The sequence below is a fragment of the Crocodylus porosus genome, unplaced genomic scaffold, assembly GCF_001723895.1.
Source record: "Crocodylus porosus isolate Cpor-Errol unplaced genomic scaffold, CroPor_comp1, whole genome shotgun sequence".
NCBI lineage: Eukaryota > Metazoa > Chordata > Crocodylia > Crocodylidae > Crocodylus > Crocodylus porosus.
The window spans coordinates 61,418,108-61,434,642 of NW_017728931.1; the positions used below are offsets into that span (position 1 = coordinate 61,418,108).

Consider the following 16,535-nt stretch of genomic DNA (forward strand, 5'->3'; position numbering starts at 1 on the left):
TTTTGGTTTGTTTGTTTGTCCCTGCCCTCGAACTCGGTTGAGACCCTTCCTGTCGCTCTCCGCCTGCCAAGTCTGGGGAAGGCCTTTTTTCGTCCGTAGGTCTCGGGGCACACTGTGAAACAAGGGCACGGAGCTGCCTGGGGGGTGGGGAACAAGGCCAGTAAGCCTAGCATGTTTCACTGCTGCTTGCCAGGCTGGGAGCAGCAAAATGAAAGTGGTGTGAGCCCAGGCCCAGAGCTGTAACAATGCAGGAGAGGGGTTCCTGGAGGCTTGGGACGCAGATGCGGACGAGAGAGGTTGTGAACTCAACCCGAACTGCTAACAATGGCGTTGATTGGAAAACACACATTCTGCACCAGGGAAAAAAAAAACAACCCACGTGGCTTAGCCTCCGTTTCTGTGCTCGTCAGAGAAAGTTTCTCCGTGCCACTGGAATCTTTCCCGGAAGGGAAAAAGGATTGTTTCCATAATCTTGTTAGGAGGCAGAAAACCCATTTTGATTCTCAGGGACTGCCATGTGGAGTGAAACTGGCTGAGGAAGATCGCTTTGTTTCTGAGTTTTGTACTGCTGTCCAGCAAAATATATGCAAGTCCTTCCTACCCTAAGATGTAATCATAGTGCAAAGTCTCTAGGTGATTTATGTAATCCTTGGTCTTCTCTCTTCTGGGATGTAGAGAAGTCTGGTGTTTTGCATGTATGTTTAGGAAGGGGCAAAGAATTGACTGACGTAGAAAATGTTCTGGTTACAGTGGAGAAGCTAATAGTCGCTGTTTCCCATACCAGTATCTGAAATATTTGTCAAGGATGTCCACATGATTTGAACATCCAGCAGAAGTAATCTTTAGATTGATAAATCCATAAGCTGTTAGCCAGAATCTTTCAAGGAGGTATAACATAACCTTCCCTCTGCTTGGTTGCTTATTCTCGGTGTTGGGAAGAATGGCATCACTCCCACTTCAAATGGAAACAGTTAGAGAAAATCAGCATTTTTGTTTTTTTTAAAGTTCTCAGATCTTTCTGTCCAAGTAAGGAGGCTAGTTCTCTTCTCTTTCTACAGTTGTTGTAAACAAACAGTTCTAGCCCAGGTCACTCAGATGGCCAATCTCTACTCTAATGGAGGGGTGCTGCTTTACTGCTTATAGAGCTGTATGAAGTATTTCAAATACTTCATTAGCTCTTTTTGTGGGATAGAAACTATATTAATGTTTAGAGGTTTCATGTCTGTGGAGCTTCCCTGTGCAGGTCTTGTGCATTCTCCATTAGTCCATTTTTTTTTCCCTGTAGGTCAGTCTCGGTATGTTTAGTGGTTCTGGTTTACATAGATATACATATTGCAACTCGTAGTTCAGCTGCACTACTTCTGTTTTCCCTTTCTGGCCAAGATCAGTGTTTTGGCCACTGTCACTTGCTATGACTCTGCATACACTCAAAAGTTGTCCTGTTGAGCTATATTAGCATAGTAACTTCTACTGGGGCAGAATTATGCTGGTATAAAGCCATGACTCCTAACCTTGGGGCATGACCCAAATCAAGGTTGCAGGGGGTCCCCCTCTCTCCACCCTTCCTGCCTGCGGGACTCTTGCTGTACGTGGTCCACGCAGCTCTTGCTGCTGCTGCCCCCACCTCCAGTCACAGTCCAGCCCAGGCTCTGCTGGTGCTACTGGGCATGAGTGAGGTGGTGGTGGGGGTCATTACCCAGATTTAGGGTTGCAGCAAGAAAAGGTTGGGAGCCACTAGTATAAAGGTACTTAGTATTAACATAGAGTCTCCTCTCTGGAAAAGGGAATAACTTGTATCATTTATAAGGCACCTTTATACTAATACAACTTGATTTACTCTAAGGTTGTACTGGTAGAAATACATTATTTAAAAAAAAAATGCACCTCTGACATAATTATACTAATAGTCCAACTTTCAAATGTAGACTGGGCCTTAGAAGAAATATGTGGAGTTAGTTGGCATGAAAGAACAAGTGTTGTGTTCTGTTTGCTGGCTTCTTGCAGAGTCCTGACTCATAATTTACACTTTTTCTCTCTTCAACAATGTGAAACAACACGTTTTATGTTTTTTAAAGTAGTCTTGTGACCTGTTTATTCCTCCTCTGAAATTCCAGTGTACAGTTACCTACAGTCATTTTAACTATGTTGCTGTGGAGAAATTAATGCTTAAGCATTAATTTGATAAGAGAAAGGGAGACGTGAGCGTCTACTTCATTAAAGTAAGAAAAGGAAAGATATTTCAGTTGCTTCCCTCAGTAATATGGCAGTACAGTTATTTGGTATGGGGTTTTTTTTTTCCATTTGTTTTCTACTTTCTTATGCAACCATTAGTTTTGTTGAGGGTTTTTTTCACTTAAATAAAAGAAATAGAGGAGAAAGTAATCCTAGAAAATGCAAGAAATGTAGGGCTTGGATTATAGCAATCTTGTATGGCCCTGCTGGTTTCCAGTCTCACATCTACAAAAACATCAAGCTTAATGGACATCAGAATATTGTAAAGCACAGAAGTATCAGGGATATGGCTTTCATGGTGTTGGAGCAGAACTAATTACACTTGTCAAGTGGAAAAGCTACATAGATGTATTGCCAGCTAAATGTGATGGAGAAAATGTACTGAAATAAGGCTTAAGAGCAAAGTCCTGTGCCTACCTTATCTTTCTATAGAATCTGAGAGGCTGTTTCCTCCTTCCCAATGGATATTAAAGCCTTAGATTTTAAACTTTTACATTATTTAGCTATATGTCATACTTTAAAATAAACTGTTTATATAAACATATCCCTAAAAACAGCTATTGCACGGAGAAGTATCAATGTTTGAAAGTTTTTGCTTATTCTTCACTCCCTTACATGGAGTTGCTGAACTTTCCTATGGCTGCTCCCATTGGAAGTTTGATATTGTGTAATAAAATTAGGAGCAAGTCTTGTTCTCTTGCAGTAAGTGATGGAACTGCAGTAGGTTGGTTATTGCAAAGAGTATAAGGGCATTTCACACTTTGATCACTATAATAACTGATCTCTTGTTGGTGCATTGAGTAGTGACCCAAAACGTTAATGGGCATGACAGATTGGTTCCTTTTCAGCTCTATAAATGAATTTTTGAATGAGAAATGGGTGGAAGTGCTTGTTGGAAGAAATTTATACTATCCTTGTTCTACTGTTCTGGGGTAAACTGAGGACTTCATCTGTCAACTCACTGGTAGCTCATCTTGTCAGCACTGAACTAATTTTCAGGACGAAAGATTGTTCTGTGTGATCGGTAGATTGTCCTAGTAAGCAGCAGTAACACTTACTCTGAAATGTTGGGGAGCTCATTCTGTTAAACAGAGGTAATGTTGCAAGCAAGTATGGCACTGACAGCCCTTTATTTCAAGGTTAATTTCTGCTGATGTCCTCCAATACAAGCTTGATAAGTTTCTACCTCTGCCTCCCAGTATGGTGTTTTACTGTAACAATTTTAAAATGCTATTATATCTTTCTCAACAAAAATGTAGACGGGGTGTCTTTTTCTACCTAAGAGTAGCAGAGGAATGAAGTATATGAAGAGAGGAGCACTGTAATCTGACAGGGAACTTCTGATACCCTACTGAATTTCTCAGTTCAGTGGATGCTATAGATGGAAATGTAGTTTTTTGAATCTCTTCTCTAAGCACTTGTTTTGAAGGTCCTAGTTCTTTAGAACTATGATACCTGCAGCTCAGCATCACTACTGAACTGGAGAGTAATGGGTTAGCATTGTGAGTTCATTGAATGCTGCTCTTTCATATTCATATGAAGGAACTTGCTTTTCTTTAAGTTTTAGAACCACTTTTTTTCTATTGTAAAAGGATAACATAAAATTAGTTAAATTAGTTGGCATCCATAAACGGCTCTATTAGCCTGAAGAATATTTCTGGACACTTGGTGGTGGTGGGGGGGGGAGGGGGTTGTGTTTTGTGTGTGTTTTGTTTTTTGTTTTGTTTTTTTTCCCAATAATTGTTGCATTCGGTAAATAAACTCTGAAAATGCCACCCTGATTCTTCTGCTGCACCTTTTATTTTCCTTAGCCTTTCTCCCAACCCTCCCTCCCCTGCTCCCCCTTCCAAAATAACTTGCATTTATTCTGGTATGTTTTTATCAGTTTTCTTATATTTGCCCATAGTTGACTTCAGTTTGGAGGGAGGTGGGAGCCACCAAGGCCCTCTTCCCAAATGTGTGCGAACACGCATCTCTTTCCTCTCCTACTTATTCACGTTGTGAGATGATAATTTCTAGTTTGCAATAGCCCTGTGGTTGCCACAATAGCAGACTTGGATAACATGTGCTGTAATTCCTCACTGTCTGAAAGAAATGGGTAGTTCCTGTCCCAGCTCTCCCAAATGCTGAAGTTTTCCAAATAAGATACTTGTAGAATACATTGGAGTCTGCTGACATTAATTGTCAGAGAAAGAGAGATGAACTGAAGGGAGTAGAAAGGGCAATTGTAGCTTAGAGTGGTATTCTAAACACATCATGCTGTATTTAATAGCTTTTGGAAGTAGAAAAGTTTTCTGTAGGTTAAATGAAGCAGTTGCCACCAGAGTGTGATTTATTGGTGTTAAAGCAAGTTCTCATTTAATCATAACTGTTCGATATAGGTTTTCCTTTGTAATGTAATGAATGAAATTCCCATCTTTTTTTTTCCTCATAGAGAAAATCTGCCCACTCAGAAGATCCGTTTAATGATGAACAGCGTGAACGGCATGAGGTGGAAATGCTGGCCAAGAAGTTTGAGGCAAAATATGTGAGTGTGTTCATAGAGCTACTATATTACAAATATTTAATAGTATTTACTGATGTTAAATAATAGGGGCTCAGTTTTTCCTAGATGTGGGGTTGCTACTATGAATTCACAACTCTATTTCTCTATGTACATCAATGGGGTTATTTCATTTGCTAAGTTTGTAATGGAGACACTTTTTTGTCTACTAAGGCTCTGTTGTTTTAAAAGAATGTGACTTATTACTGAATGTTTGCTTGTGTATATACTATTGAATGGGTTTCCTAAACGGCTGTGCCTGTAGTTCAGAAGTCATGATAGATCCCACAAGGGAAAATGGATTCCTGCTAGTCCGTACTGGGAGGAGACAGTATCACAAGGAAGTGGTGGTGGCCCATTTTCCCTCTACTTCTGTACAACTGCTCATTTTAAATCCAGTAGTTTTTCTTCCTTTCTTTCTAGAAGCCACATGGTAAAAGTCTTTTTCCCCCACCCCCTCCTGTGCTTCTAGCCCAAGTAACCACTTCTTGTGTCATTAGGTAATGTCTGTTGTCACCCAGCTACTGTGTGTGTAAAAAGGAAAAAGTGACATTTTTTGAATGAATTAAACTTAGTACTCTTTGATCTGAAATTACTACTCCTAAGATTTTTCTTTGAAGCTTGTTTCTTGAGTTATTGTTTTAACTGTTGTGTAGTAGTATTTTGTCTTGTCAAATGGCTGTCTCACTTAGCCCCATATATGACTGTATCTTGCTGCATGAATGTTTGTTTTGGGACATTTCTGTAGGAAGGTATTTTAGAAATGTAAGCCATGTAATGCTTTTTGACATGTAGCTGCCACAAGAAAAACTGTATGATTTGATGAGGGTAACTAGTTTCCTTATGAACTTGCCACATTGTTTTTAAAAAGTGTTATGTTAACTGACAGTGAAGTAGGATTTTTTTTTTTTTGTGTTGCTGTTCAGAGAATTTGAATGAAGTATTTTCTGGTTTGTAGAGATTTAGGACAAAAGCCATAAAATGGGTTCAACTTTAAACATGACAATATCTGTAGATTAGGCACCTGGTGCCAGCAGGATGATCCAGTGGAACTGATTTAAGCACTTAATTTTTCCCCTTACCTAAATAAGAAACTTAGGTACCCCTCAAGGGTAATTCCCTTAAATTTGTATGTTTAAAAAAGGAGCTGCCTAGAGCTGGCTAATAGGAAATGCTGAGCACAGGCGTGTCTGAACTCTGCTCCTTTCTGAAGCTTGGATACTTAAGGCAGGGCTGCACATGGCCCTTTGACCAGAGGCCAGCATCATTAGTATAGATGCCTGACTAATCGGGGTTTACTCTTTCCGAGGTATAGCTAAAGGTGGAGAGATGGTGTTTTGCCACTTTATATTATATAGTGATTAAAACATTTGTCCCGAAAGAACATATAGAACAGTCAGTCAGTCTCCTTTTTCATAAAAATTGCTTCTGTGTTTGAAGGTAGCTATCTTCCTTCTTCCCTGTCTCATCTTTTTGTCTGTAAACAGACCCAGATCCTTCAGTCTTTCATCAGAGACCATGTTTTTAAGCCCTTTACTCTTGTTTCTCTTTTCTGGATCTCCACTTTGTCTACCTGTTTCTTAAAGCAAAGTACCCAAAGCTGGACACAATACTCCAGGTGAGGACTTGCCAATACCAAATGGAATAGAACAATTATGTCTTTCTTGCATATGATATTCTGGGACATTAACAGGAATATAACACTTTCTATTGCAAAAATAGGCATCATGCAATTAACATGTATCCACATATATTGTGATACAGTGTAATCTCCAGATTCTTTCTTGTTAAGCAACAGTATAGCCACTTGTTCTCCATTTTGTATTTATAGATATGATTTTTTTTTTCCTAAGGGCTGGTGGCTTGCACATGTCTATATTCAGAATAACTTCAGCTTGTAGGTTTCAATCTCTTTTTCAAATCTATCAAGAACACTTTGAATTTTGTCCTTCAGAGTATATGCAGCCCCCCTCAGCATGGTATCACTTGCAGATTTTAAGTGGCATTTCTTCCATCATCCAACTCTTTAATGAAAACTCTAAATGGTACCAGATCAGGGTTTTATGGACCCTCACTTGCTATGCCTTCCCAGGTCAACAGCAGATAGCTGATATTTGCTCCATGGTTTCTCAGCCAGTTGTGTATCTACCTTAGTAATTTCCTTTAGACTGTATTTTCCTAATCTGCTTATGAGGATGTCATGTCAAAAGTCTTACTGAAGTCAAGATGGATCACATCTATTGTGTCCTTACAGCTCTAGACTGGTTATCCTGTCAAAGAAGGAAATTAGATTGTTGTGATGTAATTTGTTTTTGACAAATCCATGCTGATTGTTTCTTACTGTCTAACTACCTTCTAGATGGTTACTAATTGATTTTAGAATCTTTCTCACTTAAAATTAGACTGACTGGTTTATAATTGACTTGGTCCTTCTTCTGTTTTAACTGTTAAAACTAGTTTCTCTGTTAATTGAACAAACACAGTCTTTCTAGAACTTGTCATATGTTGGTCTGGGGTATATAGGTATTCTACACATTAGTTCTTTTGTCTTTAGGTATTTGCGAGAAAAAAGGAAATTTTAAATATTTGGTGCGAGTTAACTCGGAAATTGTTTTGCTCTCTACTTTTAGAGTAGTCGAGTAAAATACAAGTTGGGGAAGACTTCCCCAAATCTTCCCAGTCCCCAGACCCCCATTATCACTACTTATTACATATTAGAAGAAATCTGAGGTAGAGGAATCCCTTCCAAATGAGAGAAGAGATTTCCTGTGGTCCATCTGGTTCTGGGTCACTGTGGAGACTGGAAACAAAGGTGCTAACAAATGCGGTCTTTTAATTTCTCCTGTGGATATTGCTGTACTGTACAGAATAGTAGCATATTATGAATTCATTTTGTGCTAGTCAAAATATAGCTGTTTGGTACTAATATTTTAAGTTGTTTGTTTGTTTTTTGTTTTTTGTTTTTGTTTTTTATCTGTCTAGGAGAGCTTCAAGTGAGTATCCACAAAGTGAAAGCCTCCGTCTCACTACCTGACTCCTGAGTAGTCCACCCATTTAGAATGTTTGTTCTGTTTAATAGAATTTGTCGCTTGCACAATGTGATTCTCAAGTCATCTTAACGCTATTGTTTTCTTTGCAGGGTGGGAAGTCTCACAAGCATCGGAAGGATCGCCTGCAGGATCTGATTGATATAGGCTATGGCTATGATGAAACAGACCCTTTCATTGATAATTCTGAAGCTGTGAGTAAATCTGATTTTAAGCCATAACAGAACATGCAACAGATCTTATTTCTAAGGAAGATGTGGGAAAGAGATTTTGTGCTATCTATTGTATAAATGGTATAATTCTAAACAAATGCCTCCAAGAAACTCTTATGTTAATTTTTATAGTTATTTGCAGGCATCATGGTGCATCAGAAGATCAAAGGTACTGTCAATTTACAGTGCATATCTTATGGGGCAATAACACGGGAAAATTTAATTATTAAAACTGCAGTTTTTAAACCAATGACTTTTTATTAATGTCACTTGTTCATTTTGTCCTACTTCACTCATCTTGGACAGTGACATTTCAAAGGCTGTTTGACTGAGTCTGGTACTGGCAAAATGATAGTGTCGGTGTTCCCTACTGCCAAGAAATTTTGAAGTTCTCCTACCCTCAGAATAACTGCTTCATTATCATTATCTTTTAAACATATACTTACAGAAGTGCATACCCAAAAAGTATAGGAGATAAACCAAGATGTTAAACCTTACTTTCTTTTTAAGTGAATTCTTTAACCTAAGTAGATATTCTTCTGAAACCTGGCAATCTTGCCCGATTGAAATAAATAAGAAAAAGTATTAACTAGAAGCAGGCTAAATTCAGTATGGAAATTTTGAAGAGCTTGAGTGGTGTATGAAGAGCTGTTTGTCAGATCACTAATATCAGGAAATTCTTTTTAAGTATGTCAGAAGGATTAAGTTGCAGAGCATTAGTGATATTAAAGAGGCAAATGGGTTGTAAGAGATCATACTATCCAGTTATATGGAAAAAGTAAAAGTGCTGTTCAGCTAAGTAAAAAATATTAGGCTTTTACCTAAAGGTATAAACTATAAAGGAGGAAAGCTGTGTGATGTCAGGCAGAGGAACATTGAGCTCATATATGAAGGAAGAGGTGGTCAGTAGGTCTACATGGATACAGGGCAAAGAACTTTAACAAATTAGCAATGAGAAGGAGGAAAAAAAATACTAGAGATGTGCACTGGTTGGCATACACCATGCTGAGTCTCAGTATAGTATTAGTTAATGTCTTAATTAGAGAAACTAGGTCTGGGTTTTTCAATAACAATAGTACTAAAAAGGAACTGTAGTACAACAGTTGTTTAAGGGTTTATATGTTGCTACTGGTATAGAGCTATAGAAGTACCTCCAATAGCAGATTCCAGTTGCTGGGTGTGAAGGGGTCTTGCACAAAAGGTGTTCGTTATGGTTTACCATATGTAAAGTAGTTTTAGTTCCTTTACTATCACTGACAGCCGATTGATGTTGTCTGCATGCTCTCAGGTTAGACTTTTGATTTGGTCTGGCTTCTGACTTTCGTTGAAATAGCTAGAGGTATATCCCAGGACAGTAAGTATAGACGGCCTTCTGGTGTTACAGGAGCTGATGGCCCACCATTGGACCATGTCAGGCCCGGTCCTGTAAAAGGCTTTCAAGAGGTGTCTTGCCTGGTGATTTTGGCTGTAGTCCAGAGCTCAAATTTTGTTTTTTTTATGTTCAAGTGAGACCTATTCTAACCCAGTAAATGGTTTGACTTTACTTCTTTGCTTTTCTAAGGCTTCAGGCTTTTCTGACTTCTCAGTGCCTACCTCTTGATACTTCAGTGCTTATTGAGGTTTTTTTACATAGAACTTGGGATGCATTTTTACTGCTTTGGTCTTGGCGCAGACTTCCACCATGGGTTATAACTTAAAGTCTTCTGCTTTTATACTGTGGGAGCAGATCCATTGCCTGGCACTGTCAGTGCCAACTAAATTTTAAAAACAGAATTGCCTGTTCAGGTCTTGATGTTGATCCAGAAAGTCCCTGTTTTAGCACCATTGTCCTTTGCATTGACTCCTCCAAATCTGCCCTCCAGTGGTTCTGTGTCAGTATTGCAGTTCTTCTTGGAGTCAGAAGAAAGGAGAAGCACGTCTTCACAAGGGGAAGCATAAGCTAAGGAAAGTGCCACGTCTCTCTCCCTTCATACGCTTACTCACTAGGGCTCAAAGACTCCATTCTTGCTTATTATCCACACTTCTCCAGAGTCGGACATCTCAGCACCAGCTTACGTGAACTCCTTGTAATTTCAAACTGCAGCATGCTCAAGTGGGGATCCACCTTTCAAGACTGCTAGCCATCCTCCATCATGCCTTTTTATCTGATGTCTGTACTTTCCAGTCTTGAACTTGAACAGTTCTCAGTACCTTTTGACATCTTCAGTGATTAACTTGGAAGATCCTAACTCAAGGCTGAGACTCTCTTGCCTCCTCATGTAGTTGTGCATATGGGATTTCATGAAACCTGCTTGAGGCAATAAGATTAACTCTAGCAATATTGATGCCAGTGTTGCTTGCACCAAATCCTTTCATACCTGTAGGCCAATCTTATTTGAAGAATCGAGAGGAAATTTCTTTCAAGGAAAGAAAGGGAAGTGTAATGCCCCTTCCTAGGAACATAAAAGTGGCACCTTACCAGAAAATCGGAGGGGTACTATTTCTTTGACTAAGACCAGTTTCAGAAACTTTGAGGAAGACTGGCAAATGCTGTCCAGCTGCAAAAGGCGATTTTGATGTTGAACACTTGTTTGTTTGCATCAGTAGCCTGTATCAGCTGTATTTTGAGAAGCTGGCTGTATTGGCTCTAGCCATCTCAAATTGGGCAGAGCAGTCGTCTTCTCTATTCCCCATGTGTATCCAAAACTGCCTGTAAGGTGATTCCTGCATCAGCTGAAAGACACATTACTGTTGCAACACCTTTTAGCAAATGCCATTGTGGTATCCATGGCATAAGAACATTAGGTGCCAAAAAGACATCTTCCTCCTGAATTCTGAGGAAGTTTTCCTACTTGCATCACCTCCAACAACAGACTCCCTGACAACACCCAGGGGTACAGCCCCAAAAATAATGTACCATTTTCTATATCTGCTGCTGTCAAACAGTAGTACAAAAAACAAGATTCAGGAAGTCTCAGGATTAGTCATCAAATGGTAATTTTGTGTTCTAGGTGATAGCTACTCATGGGATTCCGGTCCTCCCTTCATTATTCTTTGCCTGAAGTATAAGTACTTTCAGCTGCTAACTAATTTATACTACTTCTGTTTATGTATTTCATACAGTTCCAAATGTAGATACTTTCCCTCAGCTGGTTGCCTTTTCAAAAACCCTATCTGTGAGAGTCTCCCTCTGGAAGAAGGGATTCCCTTTTCTAGAAAGAAGCAATAGAAGTTTCTGCAGGAATCATAGGAGAGAATAGAAATAAAATCTGATTTTCCAACAGCAGAGACTGTGTGGGCGGAGCCCCTTGGACCTCATAGATTGTAAGGCCGCAAGGGACGTTGGAAGATCATCAGGTCCAGCCCCCTGCACCAAGCAGAAAGCTCAACAGCTGCATAAATGCTGAAGTTGAAGATGCTTGCCCTACATCAGAAGTAGGCAAGATATGGCCCACAGGCTGGATTTGGCCCACCAGGTGACTTGGCCTGGGGCTAAGCCAGTGCCCACAACCTGACCCCAACTAGTGCATGCAGCTTCTGGTAGGCTGTTCCTAGTGTTGCTGTAGCCAAGTGCTGTTCTGTGCCATGCCCTCTTCTCCCCCTGCCTCCAGTGGCTGCTCCTATTCCTGCTTTTTACTCTTGCTGTGCCACACCACTCCAGGTGAGCAGCTTTAGCTGGATAGCTTCTGCCCCAGCGTATGGGGCTCTGGCTCCAGCTCCTAGAGCTGAAGCTGGAGTTCCAATTTGCCCACGAGGAATGCCCAGCAGGGCAAGATGTGAAGCAGGAGCCACTGCTGGAGGCAGGGGGCATAGAGCAGTACCTGGCTGCAGCTGCACCAGGAACAGCCATCTGGAAGCTGCCCATGCCATGGCGCACTATGCCATTACAGGTGGGTGGGCAAGCAGCTTCAGCCAGGCAGCTCCTGTCCTAGCATGTCAGGTAGCGGGGTGGGAAGGTAACTGCTGGATGAGCTCTGCTGCATGGACTCCCCCCCACCTACCCACTGCAGGCTTCTGGGGTCTAATGCCCAGGCATGCTGCCCCCACCCTGGTAGGGTTATGTAGGGAGCTGTCACTGCTCTGCTACCTGGCCCTGTGATTTCACCCTTGCTCCCAGCCTCCCTGCCCCTGCCCACTCCTGAACACTGCTGTCTACCTGCCTGCCACCCCATAGGGAGTTTTGGTGAGTTCTTGGGGAAAGGGATGGGGTTCCTGACTCAGTCTGTGACTGCTCTTCAAAACTCCCCATGTGGCCCTTGGGCCCAAATAATTGCGCACACCTGCCCTGCATGGTACTATCTGGGGGGGGGAAAGCACGTTCGCATTTACTAGAGATGCTTGCTTTTATGTGGAAATCAACATGCACACAGTACCTGAGAGTTGTGGATGAAGGACAGTACAATTTTCGGCGTGTGCATGATGCCAAGTCTCCACTAAGTGTCTTGTGGTGGCTGCTGCACAACTTGGATCCCCAGGATATCTTTGTCTACCAGTACCTGAATGAGCTGGTCCTCTAACTAGACAGTAAGCTCTACCTTCAGCACTCCAATACATCCACATTTCTTTTCCAGTTTTGAGGATCGCTGAACAGCTGAGACACCCACACTTCAGCCTGCACAGTCTTAAGTACTACCTGTGCTGGAGCCTTTCTCCCCACTTCCCTCCCACCCCCCAAAAAAAAGTTGTTTTTTTTTTTGTTTTTGTTTTTTGTTTTTTCTAGTAAGCCTTCTGATACCTCATGCAATAACTGATAGAGAGCATGTACATTTTCTTAACGCTCCTAGACCTAAAGGCTTCATCACCCTTTTTTGTACTGCTTTCTTGTCTGAACATGATGGCCTTGTACTACTTGTAATACTAAGTGTATGTATCTAGCTTTTCAAGGAGACTTGGTCTCCTTGAAAATTCTGGCTGCTTCATTGGTGGGAACAGGTGTTGCTGTAACATGCATAAAATTACCACACTTCTGGAGAGGTGTCCTTGGCTTGCCCTACTATACATGTGTACCGTAACCACCAGTGTATCCAATTTTGGCTGGGGTACATGTGACTAAGACTTCTATGTAGCCTGAGAGGCTAATCTCCATACCGGCTTTTTGGGGCTTAGGGAAGTTTAGTGGACTTTCAAAGACTTTCATTTATCCCTGCTTCGTTGTGCAGTACAGTGTGCTTCAGAGAGCACCACAGCCATGTTCCATATCAGCAACCAGGGAGGAACATAGTCTTAGGGCCAGATGAGAGCTTCTGGTTCCTATATCCAAAACTAAATCCACTCTGTAGCTTTTCCTTTCATGGGGGCAGCAAATGTGAAAACAGACTTCCTTAACAGGAGGCTTTGGGATAAAGTGGTCAGTGAGAGCAGTGGTGTTGGTATATGATCTGAGGTGTGATTTAACTGGTAATAGATGCTTCTTGTTTCAAACAAAATGCCGTATGACAGTGATTGCACAGGAGCACACTAGCAAAAGGAACTGAAACGGATATCTTTTTTTGCTTTCACTGATACCCAGGATCAAAAGAAAAACCAAGTCAGTGAGTTAACGTTTTATATTGAATAGTTTCACTGTAACATTGGTACTAGCATCCCAACATAGAGGCAGGCCACCTTCTACTGTGCAGGATAACTTCCTTAATTAATATGGTGTGCCCCTGCTTTGGGAGTGTTCAGACATCTTATAGTGTTCCCTGTACTACATGATCCAAAGCTATAAATAACACTGTAAAAGTTTTACTATCTGGACTACTGGTAAAAGACTTGTTTCATCATCTGAGTTCTGTACAAACCTAGAGTCCCTTCTACATCTTAAGTTTTAAACCTTAGTCTTGCTTGTCTGCCTTCCCTGCTCCTCATCTGCCCTCAAGGCCCATATGAGTCCCTACAGTAAGTGGGAAGTTAAGTAAAATATGCTCAGGTGATCCTAGAAAATGGACCATGTCCCATGCTACAGCAGTGGTGGGGCGGGGCAGGGAATACCCCAAATGGCCCTTGCAAATCTGATGAGGGGAAAATATTCCTACCTGACACCAAATTGGGTGATTTTTGAGTTTTTTTTGATCCTGAGTATCTCGGCAAAATTCAAATGCAAGAGGTTCTGTCCCACTGTTCTTCTGATTATAGCATTCATGCTAATTTGCAAGTGAGACTGTGCAGAGAATCTCAACAGAGAAAAGCTACTTAACAGTAGCTTTTGCTCTTGGTTACCTATATCTGTGCTACCTGCCCACCACCAGATATTACAGCACAATGTTGTTTTATACTTGTGAGCTGAATTTTATACTTGTACAAGATCTCTCGCAAACTCTCAAGCAAACAAGCTTCAAGATTGCCTGTTTCCCAAGTGTGAATCTACAGAGGGGACTTCTGAATAAGTTGTTGACACACGATATGTCTTCCTCAAGATGGTAGGGAGGCAGGAGTTGTGCCTGTGCAGTGCATCAGCAGAGGGTGGCACCCATGTAGAATTGGAAGGGGGAGTGTTTATGCGGTCTGTCACATGCCTGGTGTGGCCTGTGCAGTTTCATAGTTTCATAGGTGGTGTGCAGCTCCTCCTGATGTGACCCCTGGGAGCTTACAAGTTGGACAGACCTGATGTCGTTTAAAATGGAGAACAAAGTTCACACTGTGCAGCCCCCAGACAAATCATTCAAATGCAGTTCTTTCTGCCAGAAATGCAGCAATAATTGTATTTGTCTAAATAAGGCCTAAATAAACTTTGTGGTGAAATGCATTGCAGCTTGAACACATGCTGGAGCTACAAAAACATAATCTGGTTTCTTCATGGTGCAACAAAAAAAATGGTTTTGGCCCTAAAACTGCAAATTTAGGCTTAGATATGGAAAAGTAGATATTCCTACTATGAAGTATGTTATGCACTCCTGTTCATATCAGTGTGACAATTCAAGTGCTTAAAATTAGTTATGACCTGAAGTACTTTGAGGCCTTAATGGCTGCCATGAAGGCCAGATAACTTAATGTTGAGATTAAGCCTAAATGCATCATTTTAAGCATATCTATGTATTAGAAACTGTACGCATGGATTTGGTTATGCTTTAAAAATAAAAATACATTGAAATGCATAGGCCTCTTGGCAACAATGTATTCCAAGTAGGGCTAATGACATACTGGGATGCATTGGTTGGAGTGTTGCTAACAGGTTAAGGGAAGTGATTATTATTCCCCTCAATTCAGCACTGGTAAGGCCACATCTGGAGTACCGTGTTCAGTTTTGGGGCCCCCAGTACAGAAAGTATGTGTACAAATTGGAGGGAGTCTAGCAGAGGGCAGCAAAAATGGAAAATGGTATGGGGGCTGGGGAAGACTTCTGAGGAGAGGCTGAGGGAACTGGGCTTATTTAGCCTGCAGAAGAGAAGACTGAGGGGGTTGGGATTTGATAGCAGCCTTCAACTACCTGAAGCGGGGTTCCAAAGACGGAGTGTGAGACGTTCCATCATCTGCTACCACGCGGAACAAAGAAGCAATACTCTCAAGCTGCAGTAAGGGCAGCTTAGATTAGATGTTAGGAAGAACTTTCTCACTAGGAGGGTGGTAAAGCACTGGAACTGGTTGCCCAGAGAGGTTGTGGACTCTACATTCGTGAAGGTTTTTTAAGACCTGGCTAGATGAAGCCTTGGCTGGGATGAACCATCCCCAACTGGATCTGCTTTGGGCAGGGGGTTGGACTAGAGGCCTCCTGAGGTCCCTTCCAATCTTCATTTTCTATGATCACCAATTAGGTTTTATGTTTTTAAGCAAAAAGGCTGGATTGACAGGAGATGGTATTTGGCTTAGTGAAATAATATTTAAAGCATGTGGTACAAAAAATAGTCTTAAGCAACTTGAACTTAAACACTTTTTTTTTTCTGTGATTCTACAGACAAAATACTTGCTAGTTTAGTATTGAGAAAAATTTGAATTTTTTTTTTTTTTGTAAACCTCTATCAATGGTTATCTGCAAAATTGTCCTAAATATCAGAGTTGCAACAAATGACTACACATGCACATTTTAAAGTCTTTTAGCTGTTAGGTCCTTCTCCCTTTCAGGATTTTTTAGAGGATATGTACTTGTCCTGTAGAGCTGCTGTGGAAGAATGTGAATTGTCCACAACAAATGAAAATAAAAGAAAACAGCTGAATACATGTATGAATACTTAGCAAACCTACTTTTGATATTTAATAGTTATGTGAGCAAGTAGCCCAATGTAAATCTGATGGCATAGAAACAATTTTCTTTCTATTTTTAGTGAAGGTTTTAATCTACACAGTAGTCAGATATGATAGCCTACAGTGTTAGTGGAGGACTAACTAATGCTACTAGTGATCAGACTGAGATTTCAAAACTAAATGGATATTTTATGTATGGCTTACTAATGCAAGAATTCAGAATGGAGCTGTGGTGGTTCATTTACTTAGAGACAAAAATTTAAGTCAAGAAAAATTAGATGAACAGAGTAAGGAGCTCGAGCACAGTGGTCCAAAATGAACAGTGTGATGAGCTGTCATAAATAATTGTATTTTTAATTCTGC

At 40.9% G+C, this 16,535-nt stretch overlaps 1 protein-coding gene across 1 annotated transcript in view; it reads left to right on the forward strand.

Moving 5' to 3' along the window:
* UBN2 (ubinuclein 2) overlaps window positions 1–16,535 on the forward strand; it is an 83,357-nt gene that overhangs the window by 453 nt on the left and 66,369 nt on the right. The window contains exons 2-4 of the mRNA XM_019543922.1: window positions 1,286–1,295; window positions 4,667–4,759; window positions 7,914–8,015. Of these exons, the coding sequence (XP_019399467.1) occupies window positions 1,286–1,295; window positions 4,667–4,759; window positions 7,914–8,015 (205 nt within the window). The remainder of the gene's footprint in view (window positions 1–1,285; window positions 1,296–4,666; window positions 4,760–7,913; window positions 8,016–16,535) is intronic.